Here is a 21,645-nt window from a genome sequence, read left to right on the forward strand (position 1 = left end):
AGTCACCCACATCCTTGTCGACCTCTCTAGTAGATGTTAGTAGCAACTCGGAGTTTCCTGTACTTCCAACCACGACTACTCCTATAGAATAAGAGCCTAACTTGGCCACACCCGAGGCTCCTCATGATACATTATTATCAGGCTCACCGGAACCAAGAGCCCAGAGGGTATTAAGATCTGGGAAGAGTTTTAGTAGGATAACCCAAACCAAAACGGGGGGGCAAACATAACAAAAAAAGACCTGAGCCAATATCCAACAGTGCTGTTAGTGACCCAGCAGCAGTTAATAATAATCCTCAGGTCAAACTAGTTCCCGAACAGTTAGAGCTCTTGATTAGCATTATTGATGCCAAGTTTGATAATATTATTAAACCTTTAATGGACAAACTTGACACTATTTCAGGGGAGGTAAAGAGGTTGGGAGGCCTTCTGAGTTCACATACAGGGTCAAATGTTAGCCTAGAAGCAGGTACAAGGGTTAACGGTTCTATAACGGAGACACCAAAAATATCCAAAGAGGGATCATGCCCAGTTACTGTAGCTGTATCCTACCCTGTGCCTACGGTGTGTTTAAATACCCGTATTACTATAGTCCCAGTGGATACGCCAGGGCTAATTAAAGAGAAGACTAAGCGATATGTTTACTCGCAGCCCGACTTACCCCCAGACTGTGCTCCATATGGGGCAGTTTTAACCAATGTCCCACCAGTTAGGGAGACGGGGCTTCATAGCAATTTGGAAACACATGAATCCTTGAAGAATAAAAACGTGGGTTGGCTTAACCGAGAGTGTGGTTTCCCAGTAGCTCTGTCTGATCAGATTCTAACCACCACAAGAACTAATTGGATAGGAAAATCACATAAAAATATTAGTGGTGACTGTGTAATAGTTAATTTTAAAAATCCACATCTTTCCACCACCTCTTTGATCAGAGCTACCTCTCGCCCACCGAATGCCCAGGGAATTTCACTCAGACCCTTGGGGTTTATCTATAGACATTTATTTGCCCAGCCTACCAACAATTCTGTGGGGAGTAGAGGTAGTGCCTCTAGTGTGTCCAGAGGTTTTGAGGTAGTAACATCCAATCGTTACCAATCTCTGAGCGGTTTAGACTCCAACGATTGACTGGACTCTGACCAGGCCCTCTCCCTGCCTGAAGTAGAAACTGTACTTTGTGGAGAAGAGTCAGAAGGAAATAATACAGGGCTCCCTGTCAACGTAAGTGAGCACTATGATTGCCGCATGATATACAGCTCTGTGGGTGAATCTGATGGGTGTACTGAGGGTCTGTCCGTGGTAGATAGGCTAAGTGTACCCCCCTAATTTTAATGATACACTGGACAATCATTGCATCAGCCCAACCATTATTACCCCCGTTGAAAGTATGCAAATACCCACTAGGCCCCCAAGCTGTTTTATTGCCAGTTGGAATGTTGCGGGTTTAACGTCCAAAGTCGATTGCCTGGGGTGGTCAGAATTTGTTGATCTTTTTGATATCATCTGCTTCCAGGAAACTTGGTGTAAACATGTTACCGGTTATAACTGTTTTGTTTCTTACCAATTACCCGCTACGGCATCAACATCCGGCAGAGCTAAGGGAGGGCTTTTGGTTTTGATTTATGTTAAAATTCCCATAATTGTTAAAAAACATGTATTAGTGGGGACCCATTCTCAGATTTTATGGTTGTCGCGAGAAGAAGGAAGAAACATCCTTTCTAATAAATTTTTATAATAACATTTTCGACAGCACCAGGCATCTGGTGATTAATGCTTTAGAGAGTGCCCTGGTTGACATCATAGCGGGTTCGAATGTTATTTTTGAATTTATTTTGGCGTGGGATTTTAACATTGCAGTTTGTCCCCTCTCCCACCAAAGTACGTGTGGGGTCACCAATCGTTTTGGGGATGCCGATCTCCATTTCCCTCACAACAAGTACGGGGAATCCTTGAATAACTTCCTAGCGGCTCATGATATGGAAATATTGGCGTATGAGAAGAACGATTTAGGTGAGAGTATCCCCACTTTTTCAGGTAGGGGGGCAAATACTGTTATTGATTTTATATGTATGTCATCTAATCTTATCCCCTGGAGTTTGGCCCCTAGGGTCGTGGATATCATGCTTAGCGACCATAACTGTGTTAATATTGAGGCCACTCTCTGGAAAGAAAAACCTGTACCTGATTCGGGTGTTATTGTTAACATTGAACCCCATAGACCTAACGGTACTAGGCTAAGATGGAAAGGGGATAAAGCTGAAATGACGTCTGATTCAATTATAAATAGCTGCTTATCAGAAATCACTGCGATCCTTGAGCACGCTAACGTCACTGTCGATCCTATTGGATATTTTACCAGAATTAATTCCATTATTGACAAAAAGTTTACTAAAACAGCTGGGCGTAAGTCCGACCAACGATGGGGATGGTTCGACCACGCATGTACTATTGCGCTAAAAGAGCTTAAAGAGGCACTGGCAGCCAAACCTAGAGTTAGGAGCCAGGTGTCCCAGCTTAGAATAAACTATAAGACAATAGTAAAGCGAAGGAAGACGGAGTTACAGCATGAGGCCTGGGACAAATTGACACAGGCTGCAGAGTCGAAAAACTGTACATTATTTTGGGCTACCATAAATTGCCCGTTTCTTAAAGATGAGAAAGTACCTGAACTAGCATCTAAGGTCAATATGAGAACATGGATTTCTCACTTTTCTAATATTTTTGACTCAGACAAAGCCTTGGGTAACCGTAAGGACTGTTGGCCCATTGTCCCTTTGGATATTACCATTACCGAGGTTTTAGACAGCATTAGCGCTAGTAAAGGGAGAAAGGCTCAGGGTCCTGATGGGGTGCCCATCGACATTTATAAGATAGTCCCCGAGGTATGGGGACCAATGTTGGCAAAAGTCTTTAATGCAGCTGTCTGTCATGGGATACCCCCAACCTGGGAGGAATCAATTATTATACCCATATTCAAGAAAGGCGATCGGGGGGATGTGAAAAACTACCATCCCATTTCCTTGTTGGATTCCTCAGTGAAAATTATGAACCGTGTACTTTTGGTTAGATTGGAAGAATGGGTACGTACCAGCATTCGATATGATTCTAATGGGGAGTGTACCACCAAATTTAAGATCGGGAGGGGTGTAAGGCAGGGGTGTGTTCTCGCTCCCTTGCTTTTTACACTTATCATTAATGAAGTGGACACCGTTCTACAGACAGTAGTGGCATACGCTCCTAGAGTTAATGATTTCAACGTCCCGGTAGTACTCTACGCGGACGATGCCGTGCTACTGTCCAGGACCCCGATAGGCCTTCAACGCTTGATGGATGGGTTTTCACAGTTTATCAAGAGTAGAAAACTTGTGATTAACAAAACTAAAACCTATATTATGGAGTGTGGGCCGGGGCTGAGCAAGCCCCACTCTTATCAAATAGAAGGACAAAGGGTCCAAAAAGTTGACAATTTTTGCTATCTTGGCATAACATTTTCTAAGAATTGCAGCTGGGTTAGTGAGCATAAGAATGTTAGGGCTAGGATGATGAGGAGTGCCAACGGGGTGTTTATTTTTGCCACCAAACTAGGGGACAAACGGATAAGAGACATGCTTAAGATCTTTCAGTCTAGATGTCTCTCCGTTGCCCTCTATGGGGCAGGGGTTTGGGGTTTGGCCCCGGCTGCGAGCCTTCAGGTGGAGGAGAATGTCTTTTTAAAAAGACTTTTGTGTCTGCCAAAATCTGCCTCTAACGATTTAGTCCACAGAGAACTCGGAATCCAATATTTAAATGATTTGATTCTCCTGAGACCACTACTGTTGTGGCGTTCCATCTGGATGAAAGAAGAGACATCCCTAAACAGAGCTATCATTAAGGATTGTCTCACTGTTGATAACCATTTAAAGATTCCATGGATTAAATATATCATCAACAGATTTCAGGAGTTCTATGGCCTTAATATAAATACCGATAGATATGGGGCCTCAGACTTATCAAAGTCTGTAATGAAGAACATCTTTTCGAATCGTAAATCAGAGAGGCGGACCTGTAACGAAGGCAATTTATCCACCTGTGTGTTTTACAGTAGTATGAACGAAATAGCGGGCTATCAACCATATTTGACCCAAGTGACCAGAGTTTCTCATCAGTTTGTTTTAACAAGATTAAGGATGGGGATTGTGCATAACCTGGTTGCTTTCCCTTCCCTGAACAAGCACCCTGCTGGCCCTTGTCCGTGTGACAATATCTCTGTACAAAGCACTATGCACTTTCTTTTGTTGTGTCAATTGTATGGGAATTTTCGTAAAGCTTTTTAAAACCTATTTTTGTCAAGTTTGGTGTCAGGACAGTACATGATTCTATGAAATTGCTTTTTAACTTGCACCATCCTGATGTTTGTTTTTTTACTGCTACTTTCCTGCTTTAAGCGATTAACGTCAGGAAAAGTATGAGTTTTTAAATATTTATTCTGTCCTCGCCTGTATATTATGTTTCTTTTTAAACAGTGGCTGTCTAATTGTAAACGTAATTGTATTGTAATTGTAATTGGAATTTTATTTATTATATGTGTGCTTTTATGGACATGTTTTTGCTCCGAATAAAGCCTTATGAAATGAAATGAGTGCAACAGTAGAGAAAGCGTTGGATAGCGAAGGGGTAAAAATTACTATTCCCTCTCCAGAGAGTGCAACAGTAGAGAAAGTGTTGGATAGCGGGAGGGTAAAAATTACTATTCCCACTCCAGAGTGTGCAACAGTAGGGAAAGCGTTGGATAGAGTAGGGGTAAAAATTACTATTCCCACTCCAAAGAGTGCAACAGTAGGGGAAGTGTTGGATAGCGTAGGGGTAAAAATTACTATTCCCACTCCAAAGAGTGCAACAGTAGGGCAAGCATTGGATAGTGTAGGGGTAAAAATTACTATTCCCACTGCAATGAGTGCAACAGTAGGCAAAGCATTGGATAGCGTAGGGGTAAAAATTGTTATTTACACTCCAGAGAGTGCAACAGTAGGGAAAGTAAATACTTCATATATGAATAAAAATAAATTAAATATTAATACCAAATACAAATTAATTAATAGTAATTAACAATTTTATATAATATAATAATTAATCAATTAAAAATTAAAAATAAAAATAATTATTACAAATAATTACTTATTAATTCAAATTATTTACCAATTAACAATTAACTAATTAACAATTAAAAATTATTAAAAATTACAACAAAAAACCAATAAATAAATTCAAATATTGAATTAATTACTATTAAATTACTTCCCACCCTATTCCCCTATAAACCCACAACCCGCTACAGAAAATAAATTAATTAAATGAACATAATTATCAATTAACCTATTAAATCAAAATGAATTACCAATTATATTTTAAATAATTACCAATTAAAAATTTAAATATCAATTAATTCAAAATAAATACCAATAAATAAATTTAAAAATGTAATTAATTATAATTAAATTACTTCCCACCCTATTCCCCTATAAACCCACAAACCACCACAGAAAATACATGAATAAAATTATCATAATTATCAATTAATCCATTAATTTACATAATTACCAATTATATTTTAATTAATTATGAATTATTAATTAATTAACAATTAATTCAAAATAAATACCAATAAATAAATTAACATATTTAATTAATTATAATTAAATTACTTCCCACCCTATTCCCCTATAAACCCACAACCCGCTACACACACAGGTGGAAATTAAATACCATAAAATTAATTAATTAAAATAAATTATAAAATAAATATACACTTTTCACACATATACTAACATAAAAATTACTTGAGGTATTTTTTGAAGTTGATTAAGGAAGGGTTGCAACATAGGTCTTTAGGCAGAAAGTTCCAGATGGGCGGAGCGTTTCCAGATAAGGAGCGAGCTTGTGTGCATTTCTTTTTTAGCAGATGGGGGAAAAGAATGAGGGCGTTGGTGCTCCTCGTTGGTCGAGTGCAGCCCGCTTTGTGGAGTTTGTCTGAGAGGTAACGTGGGGTTTTTTGGTGAAGGGCGTTGTGTGTGGTACATGCATTCTTATAGGTGGATCTGCCTTTGATGGAAAGCTATTTGAGGGTTTTAAGTGCAGGGGAGATATGGTCGAAATGTTTATAGTCAGAGATAAGTCTTGCAGCTAAGTTGTTTTTGAAGGGCTATTTAGGCAACTTATGTAAAAAATACGAGGACCACCCTGATTGCCCACTAACACCAGTGTAAGTGTAATAAGCCAAACAAATGTCCCATGGGACTCATTCACCAACACTTCTACTATTGCTTTAGAAGGGTGAAAATGCAATTATTAGCGTGTATCATAATCAATGTTATTGAAAAAGTGTACAGGACACAATATATTGTATGATGATGATTTTCAGATTTTTAGTATAAGGACAATATACATTTCATTATGTAACAATGTGTTTACCATATCAGAATTGTCAGAGTAGCTGAGCAGCCTGCTATACATCGACATCCTCTCCCTATGCGAATTTTAAAACATGTTATGGTTCACCAGGAGGCATCATAAATGAACAGACAGGATCTCCACTTATGTTGGACATAACATCATAAGCCACCTTGGAATCTGTTCAGTGTCTTGTTCTATGTTGTTGTATATATATTTGTTCAATGCCTGAGCACTGTGTTGTCAGCAATAATGTTGATACACAATTAAATGTATATTATCCTCATACTAAAAATGTGAAAATCATAAACGTACAAGATATTGTGTCCTGTTCCTTTTATTACTTTAGGGAACTTAGACAATATTCCCCTGCTGTTTTCCTTAGTTTCAAAGATAGATATGCTCACTCAGTTCGAGGACTGTGTGCCTTGCAAATCAGCCTTGGATACCATGAACTTGCATCCACAAACTGTAAGGAGTTGCATTTAGCACAGTGAGTGCACTGAAGGCGCAAGAGAGGCACATTTTCTTGAGCTTCAAATAGCTAGGAAAGGAAGAGGATAGTAAATTCTCACTTAGCAAGTATACATGATCAGTCAGGACTTTGAAAGGGACAGAGACATGAACTGGTAGGAAAAGCTTAGGCTTGGTGTCATTTTACAGGTTTATCATATAAGTAGAAGGTGGTTAGTCAAGGTAGTACAGATACATGTCATCACTTCATCTCCACCAATGTGCATAACCTTATTGGCACCGCACTCGCCCCGATATTGAAGTACAACTGCAGCAATGCATGACTTTAGCACTGACAGATACGTCAGGACTCCAGACGTATCTGCCATTAATTGTGACATGGAGCGCTGTACACTGAATAGAGCGCATCCATGGTGTTGCAAGAAGGGCTTAGTAAAAAGTGGTGCAACTCTGTTTTTTGACGCATCCATGCAACACTTTTCATGAATGAGGCCCAGGAATGAGCCCTATCTTATTGATGGTGCACATTCCTGCCCTGTAGTTTTGTCGCGGGGCAACGCATCAACATTCCTTGCAGCGCTGTCCAGCACCAAAACCTTCAGAAATGAGGCCCTAAGTGTTTGCACCATTTGTAAGACCAGCTACTTTTTAGTTTTAGAAACTGCCTCTAACTGCCTCTAACTGCAGTTAGAGGCAGTTTTTTGGTTTTTGCAACATACAACGAATTCCTTGTAAATATCACGAAGTGGGATTAGCAGCAGTTTTTGCATGGAAACGCCTACCTTGCATCTCATTTTCGTTAACTCCAGCTAACAGAAGTGGCAATGTGAAAAATTCACGTTTTCGCCAGAAAACTGCCGCTAATTGAGGTTACCGGCAACTTGTAAATAAGGTGATAAAAAAAGCTGCTTTAACGTCAAAAACGTGATGCTACAGTGGCGCTAACTCCTTGTACATATGCACCATAGTTAGTTTATACACTTTTTAACATGATTATCAGATAAAAGGTGACGTTTAATGACAGCACATTTGAGCACATTTCACTGAAATAAAATTCAGACACAACTGATGTGACAGGACAAAGTGGGTGGTGAGAGACAAGGTGTGATCAGTGAGGGATATCAACAAAGGGAGGGAATACAGCTCATGGTTTCTTGGATAAAAGAAAATAGAAGACAGTGAGAGTTTCACAGCTCTTACCAGCTCCTGCTGGGTGTCAATCATTGCCAGGGTGGAGTTCAGGGCAGCGCACGCGTCTTCCGCCTCCATCCAGGTTCCTTCAGCTTCAGAGAAATAGAAACACTTGTTCCGGTACCAGATCCAGTCATCGCTGCAAGGGGGCAGCACTTCGCCGTCCTTTCCATCAGCAGCAGCATTGCTTTGTGCGTCTTTTGTCTGGGGCTGTTCAGAGGACTGTCTTCCCTTTAGAACTGACAAAAACAGAAATTGAAGTAATAAAACATGTTCTTAAGACTATCTGTGGTAAGATACAGTGAGGCCGGCTATAAAACCAATGGCGTAGCTAGGAGGGGGCGAGGGGGGTGGTCCGCCCCAGGCGGCACTATTTTTGGGGCGGCAGCTGCGTTATACTAGTGGCCAGCCCAGGATTCACTTAGGCACATTGTCGAGCAGCACAGTGCACTGCACACCTCACGTGTATCTAAGTGCACGCACACCTGCTCCCAGGGGCCAGGCCATCAATATTGTAGCACGCAAAAGTGCTACCATTTTGGGCCAGCCCCCGCACTGTGCTTTTAAAATGCAGAAGTGATGCGCAGGCGCACGCTCGCGCGCCACCACTACGCACTCTTGGAGTGCCGGGTATTTTCTGCAGACAGTCCAGCTACATTAAGAACACCAGTCTCACTTAGTTTGAGACCGACCACCACTGCTCCAAGCCGCCTACATAAGGAGGTCCTCTTAGGTAAGCTTTAGTTAGGATAGGACTGCACTTGTTCATTCGGTTTCTCTTAAGCGTTCCGATGCCCGACATTGAATGCAGTGCTCATAAAAAGTCAAATATCCTCCTATGTTCGCCGCCCCGCCCGTCTCTCTGCTCTCGTCTCCGTCCTTGTGTGCTCTGTTATGCGAGGCTCACTCCCAGCGCCGCAATAGGCAAAAATTCAGTTTGTTACATTTTGTGGACCAGCAAGAAGGACACCAAACGTGTCTCAGTGAAATGAAATGAAAAATTGCACTTATATAGCGCGTAACTACCCGGAGGCCTCGCAGCGCTTTAGATTGATTATTTTACAGCGAGCACCGGGTAGGTCAGCACGTTTGAGCATACAAGTGCGTTTTTAGGGCCTTTCTAAAGGACATGAGATTTTTGTTTTCTCGAAGGGGGAGGGGCAAGGAGTTCCAAAGTTTGGCCGCAGAGTGGGAAAAAGAGCGACTACCCCAGCGAGCCCTATTGATTTTTGTTGTGGTTACAAGCTGAAGGGAGCCAGAGCGTAAAGCTCTAGGCGGTGCATAGGGCGTAACCACAGGATACAGAATTGCCGGGCCAGTGCGATGAAATGATTTGTGGACTATGCACATGGCCTTAAACTGTACTCTAGCCGCTACCGGGAGCCAGTGAAGCTCTTTAAGAGCTTTCCTCGCTGACTGCCGGCGGGGGATGTTATATAGGAGCCGTGCGGCACAGTTTTGAATGACCTGAAGCCTACGGGTGACTGCTACCGGGGCTCCTAAATAAAGTGCGTTCCCATAGTCCAGGCGAGAGAGAATCGGGGCCTGGACCATGACTCTCCTGGCCTGGAATGGGAGTAAAGGAAGCACTTTACGGAGCATTTTCAACAGTCCGATGCAAATAGAAGCAGTTTTTGTAGCTTGGGCTGAGAAATCCAGCGCCTTATCTAGCCAAATCCCCAGGCTCTTAATCTGGGATTTGGGAGGGGGGGGCAGGCCTAGATATGGCGGCCAGGTGGATGCAAGGGCAGATGGAGAGGAATTGCCCAGCAGCATGATGTCTGTTTTCTCCCCGTTTAATTTGAGACAGGAAGATTGCATCCACCTGGCAATAGCCTCTAGGCAGGGACCTAAGGTGGAAGACGACCCTTCGGGGTGGTCAAGAGAGACCACCAGATGGGTGTCGTCTGCGTAGGTCACAATACGCACACCAAAGGGATGGGCTATCCCCTCTAGGGGTTCCATGTAGGCATTAAAAAGGATGGGACTCAGGGAAGAACCCTGAGGCACCCCACAGCTAAGTGGGTGTTTAGGGGAGACTATCTCACCCTCGAACACCTGAAAGAACCTGCCGTCCAGGAAGGAGGTAAGCCATTCCAGGGCCGCACCCGACACGCCCAAGCCATTCAGACGATGTAATAATATGGCATGGTTGACCGTGTCGAATGCGGCGCTGAGGTCGAGCAGTATAATGGCAGCCTTTCCTCCCCGGTCCAGCACGGCTCTGGCCTCTTCAGTTACAGCCAGAAGGGCAGTTTCAGTTCCTTGCTGGGGGCGGAACCCTGTCTGAGAGGCACGAAGCAGACTGTTGGTTTCTAGGTAGTCCACTAAGATGTTATTAACGTGCCTCTCCAGCAACTTGCTCATCCAGGGGAGCAGGGAGATGGGACGGTAGTTGGCCAGATTGTTCTGGTCAAGTGTAGGCTTTTTCAATAGGGCTCTAACCCTTGCGCATTTCCAGGGGGGAGGGACCATACTGGAAGTAATAGAAGCATTCAGGACATCAAGAATCACTGGACGGATGATGTTCATGACCTTAGTAAGAATCCGAGGAGGAGCTTGATCGCTAGGGGATCCCGAAGTGATTTTCGGGATCAACCTGTCTAGAGTGGGGAGATCAAGAAGTGGAAATTTAGCAAGCTGACAAGAGTGATTGGCAGCAGTAGGGGGGGTGGGCTCTGGAATATTACTATCAATGCTAAATGTAGAATGATGGCCTGAATTTTCTGAAAAAAACCCAGAGCTAGATCATTGCAGCGGGTCTGGGCTCCGTCTAATGATGGACGCTCGGGAGGGGGGGAAATCAGGGACTTGGCTATTTTAAAAATTTCCTTAGGAGCATTTGCGGCCAGATTAATTTTAGATTCGTAGAAAAGAGATTGAGCAATTTTTATTTCGTTCTTGTAGAGCTTCATAGCAGCTCTATATTCATCCTTCCTCTGCTGAGAGCGATTCTGCCTCCACGCTCTTTCTAATTTGCGGCAGGTTATTTTCATGGTTCTGAGGGCAGGGGTGTACCATGGGGCTACTTTAGATCTTACTATAGACTTCAGGGGGATAATAGGAAGGACTTGATCAAGAGTGTTACAGATCCAATTATCAAAACTCGTCGAGGCCATGTTGGGGTTAGTGAATTTTGCAGGTAGGTGGTTCATATGGGCCCTTTCCCACTCAGGGAGCGAGAGTGAGGACCATTTCCTCCCTTTATGTTTACTAAAATTATCGGAGGTAGGAGGGAGATTTGTGGACCATGAAAAGGGTATCAAGAAATGGTCGGTCCAAGATAGAGGGATGGGGGTCTCGGCCTTTAGTTTATCCAAATTGCTGTAAATATGGTCTAAAAGATGGCCCTTGTTGTGTGTTATTAGGAAGCCCTTTTGGTGCAAATCGATGGACTGCAGATTAGATCGAAGGTTAATAACTTGGCTGTCATTGAGATCATCCAAGTGTATATTAAAATCACCCAATAGGGTAAAATTTGCCGACGCTAATAAAACATTGGTGACAGAATCTATCAAATTGGGGATAAAATTGTTAAGGGCACCAGGAGGACGATAAGCTAGCATGCCACCAAACGTGATGGTGGGGGAGAATTCAAGAATAAAATGTAGCATCTCACAGCCTGGAATCGTAGAGGAGGAGGTACGGCATTTGTACGTGTCTCTATAGACTATGGCCAGACCACCACCTCTTCCTGTCTGACGGTCCAGTCGTTTAAAGGTATAGCCCTGGGGAGCCGCCCATACTATGGTAGGGTCGCTTTCAATTGAAGCCAGGTCTCTGTCAAGAAGAGAACCTCTGGATTCAACTCTTCGATCAACATGGAAAGTTCGATGTGGTGTTTAGAAAGTGAGCGACAATTCAGAAGAAACATTCTCCATTTGTGAGGAGTTTGAGGCTTAACAGTATAGGTAGGAGATGTGCTCCAGACGCACAGTTTACAGTGAGACACTGTATTCGTGGGGACAACCGAATGGAGGCATAAAGGATTAATGGGAGGACATAGCCTGTGAAGACTGGCAGGGCTATAAGTGAGGCGTAGTCCTGCCATGGTGTCCGGAGAAGCCTGATGCTGCGGCTGGAGGCGTCTGGACGCGGACTGGCTTCTCTCTGGCGCGAGGAGGCAAGGTATTTGTAGATTGGGAGGTGAGGGAAGACTAGAGCGTCACCCTCTAAAGATGGCCGCCCCCCGAGGGACAAGCAGGAAGTAGGAGCGCTCTTCCTCCCTACACTCAATCAGCACAAAGTAGCTGCGGTGGACCGGGGAGTCAGCACTAAGCCTAGCAAGGTAACAACAAATTATATTGCACACGTTATATTTTTAAAATCACACAGTCTAAAAACACACAGTTTTAAAAGTGTCCTTAGCAGAGTGCAAAACGATCTACACCCAAGCGCTAGCGTGCTAGTAGTCAATCTTCAGTGGAAACCGGAAGCACTCCCACAGCCACAGACGAAAACCGACAGCTGGAAAAATAGAACACGGAAAGAAAGAAGGAATGTTGGAAGAAAAGGGTGAAAAAAAAGGAAGTAGGGATGATGGAGTAGGAGGGTGAATGGATATGTGGAAGAATGAGTGGGTGAAAGAAGTGAATGATGATGGATGTACACATGAAAGTATAGTAAAGTAAAGGGATGGGTGAGTGCATGAATGGATAGGTGGATGGGCAAGTGAAAGGATGGCAGAACAAATGGATGAATCGTTGAGTGAATGAATAGGTAGAGGGACAGCTGAAAGGAGGATAGAGTAAAGGGATGGATGAGTGGGCGAAAGATTTGTGAATGGAAGTCGTAGTGGATGGATGATGAATGGATGGCAGGGTGAATAGATGGGTGGCAAAGGGAATGAATGGATGGATGAATGGCAAAGTAAATGGATGGATGCGTGGCAGCGTGAATGGATTAAAGGCAAAGTGACTGAATCCATGATTGGATAGCAGAGTGGATGGATTGATGAATGAATGGCAGGGTGGATGGCAGAGTGGATACATGGATGAATGGATGAGTGGATGGATGGCAGAATGGATGGATGGATGGCAGAGGGGATTGATGCATGGCAGAGTGGATGAATGGGTGGTTGAATAGACGAGCGGGTGGATTGATGGATGAATGAATGAATGGCAGAGTGAATGGGTGGTTGAATGGATAGATAGAAGAGTTGATGAATGGATGGGTGACAGAGTGGATGGCTGGTGAATGGGTGGCAGAGTGGATGGCAGAGAGGGTTATGACAGAGTGGATTGATGGATGGATGGAAGAGAGGATAGGAGCATGGATGGATGGAAGAGTAGGCTGATGGATGGCTGAGTGGATGAATGGAAGAGTTAATGAATTGATAAAAGGATGTCAGTTGATCGATGAATGGCAGAGGTGATGGTAAGATAACAGAGTGGAGGATGGATGCAAAGAGAATGGATGGCAGAGTGAATAGATCAATGGGGGGCACAGTGGATGGTTGGTTTTTAGACTATGGATGGGCAGATGGATGACATAATAGATGGATGGCAAATTGGATAGATGGCTAGATAGATAAATGGATAGAATGGGGAAATATTGAATGATGGATGAAAGAATGAATGGATGACAGAATCTAAAGGTGAAATAGTGGATGCCAGTAGGTGGATGGAAGGGTGAAAGAATGAATGAATAGATGCATGGATGGAAGAGATAATGAAGCTGTTCTATTGCTATAGCTTTGCCCATGTTTCTAAATACTGTTGTTGTTTGATAGAGTGTGGGTGTAGAGTGTGACCTATGTGGGAGTTGTTTTGGTGGTGTGCTTGATGTCTAGCGGGTGGTTTTACTGCTGTGGTCTTGTAGCAGCAGTTCAGTATGGAGAGGTGTAAGAGGAGGAAGGGATACATTTACTTTTGCGTTTATCTGCCATTTTAGTGCTGGTGGGCCTTCATCAACTGAGACTTGACCTTCGAGGTTTGCTCTATGCTTACGCCGCAGTTTCACACCCTTTCTTATGCATTGGAGTAGAGAGTGGCGTCATAACTTAAACCCTGCAAGCCACCCCTGCTGCTCGCGGAAATTTTTCCCCAGATCCACCCTTCTCGCCGCTACCTGCCATGGGCGGCAATCTGGGGGATAGCCCCGGGCGCCAGAAGCTCTAGCTACGCCACTCTATAAAACATGGGCAAGGATGCTGTACTCTTATTGTCTGGCGTGGGTGGGCAGGGTCGGTCTGGCCTATCGGTCAGTCAGGCAGTGCAAGTAGAGCCAGTCCGGCATTCGATGTGTGGGACGTTTTTTTTCCGGCTGTTTCTGAGCTTGTTTTATGGCTGCGGGCCGGTTGTTACTGTTCATTTCACAGATATTAAATTACACATTGCATGCAGCAAGCTCAAATGCATGCAGTCTTACAGACCTAGCAAAACATTTATAAAGCATCTTTACAAGTTCAAAAGGCGGGATCAGGCTCGACCTAAATAAACACAACCATGTGAAGTGAAATGACACGTTTGCCGGGGTGGAAATGTAATTACTATTTCCATCAAAGGCGCAGTAAAGGTCGTGCGAATGGGTTATCAGTCCGACCACAGTTCACAAGTATTTTTCTGCTCCTTAATATTCAAGGCAAGGTTTTCTTGGGATGTGAGGACAGCATACTATTATGACTTGCCATTTTGGAGGACGAGGCAGAAAAGGGGGTTTTGCTATTATTTAAACACCATGTTTACAAAATATTATGCACACGTCTGTAACAACAGTTCCAGATATTTAAAGGAAACAGACGGTCTGTTTCCTTTAAATATTAAAATAAATATTGTCCAGGAACAATGTTTATTAAAAACTTCTATTCCATAAAGTGAAATCAGAGACAGCAATGACCACGAGGTGTCGCACGTCCTCCATCAGCGATGTCAGCTTACCGGGGGCGAAACATGAACTGAAGCGATGGATACTCACCTATGACGTACACCAGGAGACCCGCTGTGACGATGAGCAGAGCAGCTGCTGCCAGCCCCAGCGCCGCGTGGACTCGGGTCACTCTGCTAAGCGCTTTTCTCGAACGTCCAGGCCTCTCTTGAGCTACAAAAGAAACAGATGGTCATCCAGTTAACGCAACGCATTATTCAGGTTTGTTTTCGGTGCTGCCTGAAGAGAGCTCGGGGCTGTCTGTTCTTTAAGACCCGGCCATGCTGTGTGGTCTGCAGGGGGTCTTCGCCTGTAGACACCCACGCGCACACAAGATTACCTTCATGGGATCGCAAGCACGCACACAGGTGGGACATTAATTCTGGAACTTTCATGTGGCTATGGGTGCACCGCACCCGGCGGGTCAGACAATCTGCCCCCATCTTTTCTTTCATTCAACTCAGTTGAGGTCTTCGGGCGAAACTCTGTGGCGCCCTTTGATTGGACTCGTTGGTCGCCTGCACACGCACTACATTAAAATACAACGTGCGAGTATCATACACGACGGGTCAAACATTTAAAAACGATCCCACACAGTAGTTCGTGCATTTTATACTTAGACATGTTTATGAATATGTTGCGCCAACTTGTTTAGCATCTGAAATGGCCACAATTCACATGTTTATCCTTAATGTCATTGATAAAATGCAATCTCTAAAATAATGTGCCCCGAGCTGCACGAAGAGTTAAAATGCACTTTTACCTCTATGATTTGCCCCCTCAGGCAGTAAGAGTTGGAGCCCAAGTCTGGCATGTGACACGTGTCACTCTGTCATGTGGCATATGCCACATCTGATGTGACATATGCCATAGATTTTCTACTTGGTCTTTCATTATTATCAGTGGAGCATTTCCAAAGGACTATGTTTCACTCTGCTAAAATAAATAAATTGTTTAAAAAAATTAAAATATTATTAAAAAATAATTTCCCGAGGTGGGGTTTGAACCCTGGTCAAAACTCACTCAAAGCCCCTCTGAACTAACAGTGAGCCATCTATTCTGCTGAAATTTCCCCAGCCAAAGCCATTTATGTCATAGAATAATGATGTCGGTCCTTCCTCTATTTCTATTGTCTTTGGACTTTAGATACCAGAAATCTTATCTCGATTTACATTCTTTAAATACAAATAGCCCTTCCTTTCATACAGTCTGCCACTAGCCCCATGCATTTACTATTGTTACACAATCATCCCCACATTCTCATTGCACTAAATAAGTGATTTCTTTCATAGCAAACCTGTCCCCCTATCCACATGCCACCCAGCATGCCATCAATGCCTCACATGCACTATGACTAAGGAGGCCATAGTTCTCCCAGATACTGCTAGGGGGTGATTTACAAAGGCACAGCTTTCATTTGTGGAATTTAGAAATAAAATAAAAAAAAAACAAAAAAACGATTTTCCCCAGCTGGGGTTTGAACCCTGGTCAAAACTCTCTCAAAGCCCCTCGGAACTAACAGTGAGCCATCTATTCTGCTGAAATTTTCCCAGCCAAAGGCATGTATGTCATAGAATAATGATGTCGGTCCTTCTTCTATTTCTATTGTCTTTGGACTTTAGATACCAGAAATCTTCTCTCGATGTACATTCTTTAAATAGAAATAGCCCTTCCTTTCTTACAGTCTGCCACTAGCCCCATGCATTTACTATTGTTACACAATCATCCCCACATTCTCATTCCACTAAATAAGTGATTTCTTTCATAGCAAACCTGTCCCCCCTATCCACATGCCACCCAGCATGCCATCAATGCCTCACATGCACTATGACTAAGGAGGCCATAGTTCTCCCAGATACTGCTAGGGGGTCATTTACAAAGGCACAGCTTTCATTTGTGGAATTTAGAAATAAAATAAAAAAAAACATTTTCCCCAGCTGGGGTTTGAACCCTGGTCAAAACTCACTCAAAGCCCCTCTGAACTAACAGTGAGCCATCTATTCTGCTGAAATTTCCCCAGCCAAAGGCAGGTATGTCATAGATTAATGATGTCGGTCCTTCCTCTATTTCTATTGTCTTTGGACTTTAGATACAAGAAATCTTCTCTCGATTTACATTCTTTAAATACAAATAGCCCTTCCTTTCATACAGTCTGCCACTAGCCACATGCATTTACTATTGTTACACAATCATCCCCACATTCTCATTCCACTAAATAAGTGATTTCTTTCATAGCAAACCTGTCCCCCCTATCCACATGCCACCCAGCATGCCATCAATGCCTCACATGCACTATGACTAAGGAGGCCATAGTTCTCCCAGATACTGCTAGGGGGTGATTTACAAAGGCACAGCTTTCATTTGTGAAATTTAGAAATAAAAAAAAAATTAAAAAAAAAACATTTTCCCCAGATGGGGATGAACCCTGGTCAAAACTCACTCAAAGCCCCTCTGAACTAACAGTGAGCCATCTACTCTGCTGAAATTTCCCCAGCCAAAGGCATGTATGTCATAGAATAATGATGTCAGTCCTTCCTCTATTTCTATTGTCTTTGGACTTTAGATACCAGAAATCTTCTCTCGATTTACATTCTGTCAGGATCCGTCCTTCTTCCCTTAGTGATCAACGCCAAAAACGATCGTACAGGCTCAGACACCCATGCTGGAAAACTTCGTTGAGGCTGCTGTTGGCAGAATTGCACCGCGCAGCCATCTTGGAAAGGCAGCGAAGGTTCCGTTCTCAATGGAGGTCAACAGTCTAGCTGCCTTCATCACTTCACGAGAGTGTCTGCCCTTTGCGCATGCGCGCACTGAGAACGACGCACTTCAACTGACATTCTTCATAGAGAGAGAGCGTTTCCCTCACGCTCTCTGTTTCAGAAAGCAAAAGAAACTTCGAATTTATCGTTTGGCAGCAGTATTCTGTTTATGAGGGAAGTAAGAATTATGCGCTTGGTGTAAGTGAGAAAAGGCGCATTCTAATTACCTTTCTTCCCTCAGGAATTTCATTTTTGGCAATTTTCACCTGGTGAAGTCTTCATATCCAGAGTCCAGTAAGAAGGAGCGGTCAGAGTCGGGTGTCTTCAGTCAAGAGAAGCCCCGTTGTAGTCAAGTAAGAGTATTTTGGGTAAAAGTAACGGCGCAGACATCAAGTTGAGAGTGTTCGAGTTCAGTTACATGAAGGCAAGAGAAATGCATTTTAAGCCTATGTGAATTTTCAATGAATTGATGAGTTCGTGCAAGGAGCAAGAGACTAAAGTTATTTAGAGAGTTCTTTCTTGAGAAATACAAACCTATGAGGTAACAGACGTTCTTTGAGAAACCCACTGAAGAGAATCTTCAAGAAATCTTTGAACTATTGAGTTAATCTACCTGCTGTGGATTAGAGACTTTCTTTGGATGAAGGTTTGAACTTAACGCAAAGAGAAGCTTATAGCTCACTCCCTCAGTGATTCTTCCAATGACTCAGATGGTAAACTAAACATCAGACAAAGCAGATAGAGAGTGGCTAGCTTCTTAGGGCACATTGGTAAGGCACAGGTTCTGCTTAAGGGGGACACTTAGTATAGATAGTCTGTTTTAGTTTTTAAGAGGTTAACCCTGTTCATTCCTTTTTAGAGCGAGAATTGCCAGATTGACCAGAGGCAGGCTCAGTGCAGAAGAGAAGCAGTCTCTCTTGTTTTGTCTTCCACTTCCCCTTTCCCTTCCCCGGGCAAATTCTCTGGACTGGAACTTATCAAGACAGTCTTTGGAGTTTGGTTGGTGGGGGTATTGGGGCAAGAGCATCTGTTCCTGAGGGGACCGCTTCAACGTATCCTTTATCTGACAGATTGAAGTGCCTACCTCATAATTGAGGGTTAGGTCCCCTCCCGGACAGAATGGCGGAAGGTTTAGATTTAAAAGCATTAAATAACGTTTTAAGTAACATGCAGGAACAGTTAAATTGTGCCCTAGAAGAGAATAAGGCTTTACGAGAGGAGGTTAGGAGATCCAGTCAGGAGTCAAATCAAACACGTCAGAGGTTAGAGGAGTTGGTAACTGCTGGGTCAGTGCTTAGAGGTAATGTCTCGACAACTCAGCAGCAATCTACGTCAGGTATTTCTACCCAGGTCATTCATTCAATCTCCCCTATCGTTCCCTTAGCTTCTCCCGAAAGATATGGAGGGGATCCCATGAAGGCCCAAATTTTTTTGACGCAATGTTCCCTTCATTTTTTGTGCCGTCCAGTAATTTTTGCAGATGATCAGGCTAAAGTGGCTTTTATACTGTCGTATCTGACGGGGGATGCGGCTGCTTGGTCCATGTTTCTGGTTACCAAGAATGACCCCCTCCTGACTAACTATGCGAATTTCAAGGTGGAGTTTACCCGAATATTTGATCGACGTTCTGCCACGCAGGCTACAGATAATGAGTTGCTAGACTTAAAGCAAGGAAGTCGAGATCTGGTTGGGTATTTAGCCAATTTTAATAAATTGGTAGTAGAAACAGATTGGCCAGAAGAGAAAAGAGCGGCCATCTTCTATAGAGGTCTTCGGGATGATCTTAAGGATGCCTTGGCCCAAATTCCTCGAAGACCCACAGAAATCTCTGAACTCATAGACCTGGTTTTACAATTGGATCATAGATTAAGTGAACGACGGCATGAAAAGAAAAGAGAATTTCGTCCCTTCCCGCCACGATTTGATCGTGTGAAGTTTGACTCTCAAAAAGGTTCAGAGTCTACGTCAGTCGAAGAACCCATGCAAATCGGCTCAGTCAGGGGTCCGTTGACAAAAGAAGAAAAGGAGAGACGAAGAGCGTCCCAGTTGTGTGTGTACTGTGGAGGGTCGGGGCACTTTGTAAAGGAGTGTCCAAAAAGACCAAAGGTTCCCTTGCCAGTAAAAGATCGGCTTCGCCCGTAACTCGAGTTGCACGGGTGGAAGCATTATCCAAGACAACTCATGGCAGACTACACATCATGAACACTTTGCAATCGGCGGCACCGCATTTAATAGCAATGTTTGTGTTAAAGTTTCGAAATAAAGAAGTTAAAGAAGTCTCGGTAATGATAGACTCTGGGGCTACTGGAAATTTTTGCGATCTCAAGTATGCCCGGCAAATTGGAATCCAACCAGTTAAGAAGTTAATTCCAGAGTCAGTACGTGCAGTGGATGGGACCAATTTATCCTCAGGACCCATAACCCATGAAACAGAGTTGGTTCGGTTGACAGGGTTACAGGGACACTCGGAAGTAATAACCTTCAATTTAATTGATGCACCCCAATTCCAGTTAATTCTAGGACTCCCTTGGTTAACGGAACACAACCCAAGAATCGATTGGAGTAAAAGAACAATTGAAATGAATTCTTCCTTTTGTGTCGAAAATTGTTTTGAAAATTCTGAGCATCAGGAGAAAGAGTCACAAGTCAGAAGTTTGGCTTCCATTTATCCAGCCCAAATTTGCACTGTAGAATCCATTAAAATCCCGGAGGAATATCAGGATCTATTGGCAGTATTCGACAAGAAAAAAGCGGAAACATTGCCACCTCATCGGCCCTATGACTGTAAGATTGAAATAGAACCAGGAGCCATCTTGCCTTGTAGTAGAATCTATGCCCTCACAGAAACTGAAAATAAATTTTTAAAGGAATATTTGGACACATTTTTGGCAAATGGCTTCATTCGAACTTCCCAATCTCCAGTCTCTTCTCCCCTTTTTTTTATTCCAAAACGAGATGGAGATCTTCGGGCTTGCATCGATTATAGAGCTCTGAATCAAGTAACCGTCAAGAACAGGTATCCACTTCCTCTAATTTCCGTGCTATTAGATCAAGTCAAGAATGCCAAGATCTATACCAAGTTGGACCTCAGAGGGGCTTACCATTTGATCAGGGTGGCCTCTGGAGATGAATGGAAGACGGCATTCAGAACTCGTTATGGATTATTCGAGTATCAAGTGATGCCCTATGGGCTATGCAATGCTCCAGCCGCCTTTCAGCATTTTGTCAATGATGTCCTTGGAGAATTTTTGGATCGGGTGGCAGTGGTCTACATTGATGACATCCTAATCTTTTCTGACAGTTTGGAAGAACACATTCCACACGTGAGAGCCATTTTACTCAAATTAATGGGGAATCATCTTTATGTAAAATTAGAGAAATGTGCTTTTCATGTTACTCAAGTCGAATTTTTGGGATTCGTACTGTCACCAGAGGGAGTGAGTATGGACACCACCAAGGTTAAGGCTGTTCAAGATTGGCCCCCCCCTCAATCTGTAAAAGAGATTCAGAGTTTCCTAGGATTTTCAAATTTTTATAGAAGATTCATTCCAGAGTTTTCTCAAAAGGTAGCTCCGATCACACGATTGCTAAAGAAAGATGTAAAATTTCAATGGACAAAAGAAGCTGAAGATGCCTTTCAATTTCTCAAGAATTCTTTCACTCAAGCTCCAATTTTGTTACACCCTAGAATTGAAGACCCCTTTTTTGTGGAAGCGGATGCTTCGGATATAGCCATTGGAGGAATCTTGTCACAACGCCATCCAGAGTCCGGTCAACTACATCCCGTGGCATATCATTCGAGGAAACTGAGTCCACCAGAGTGCAATTATTCAATTGCTGACAAGGAGTTGTTGGCGGTGAAGGAGGCTTTTGTGGAATGGCGTCACTATTTGATGGGAGCAAGACATAAGGTTACGGTGTACACAGACCACAG

The 21,645-nt window shown here is 43.3% G+C and overlaps 1 protein-coding gene across 1 annotated transcript in view; it reads right to left on the bottom strand.

Moving 5' to 3' along the window:
- LOC144769741 (killer cell lectin-like receptor subfamily B member 1B allele B) overlaps window positions 1–15,347 on the bottom strand; it is a 32,363-nt gene extending 17,016 nt beyond the window's left edge. The window contains exons 1-3 of the mRNA XM_078653921.1: window positions 15,293–15,347; window positions 15,004–15,126; window positions 8,098–8,327 (exon numbers count right to left, since the gene is read on the bottom strand). Of these exons, the coding sequence (XP_078510047.1) occupies window positions 8,098–8,327; window positions 15,004–15,126; window positions 15,293–15,347 (408 nt within the window). The remainder of the gene's footprint in view (window positions 1–8,097; window positions 8,328–15,003; window positions 15,127–15,292) is intronic.
- Between the last annotated feature and the right edge of the window lie 6,298 nt (window positions 15,348–21,645).

This window comes from Lissotriton helveticus, chromosome 7, assembly GCF_964261635.1.
Source record: "Lissotriton helveticus chromosome 7, aLisHel1.1, whole genome shotgun sequence".
NCBI classification, from domain to species: domain Eukaryota; kingdom Metazoa; phylum Chordata; class Amphibia; order Caudata; family Salamandridae; genus Lissotriton; species Lissotriton helveticus.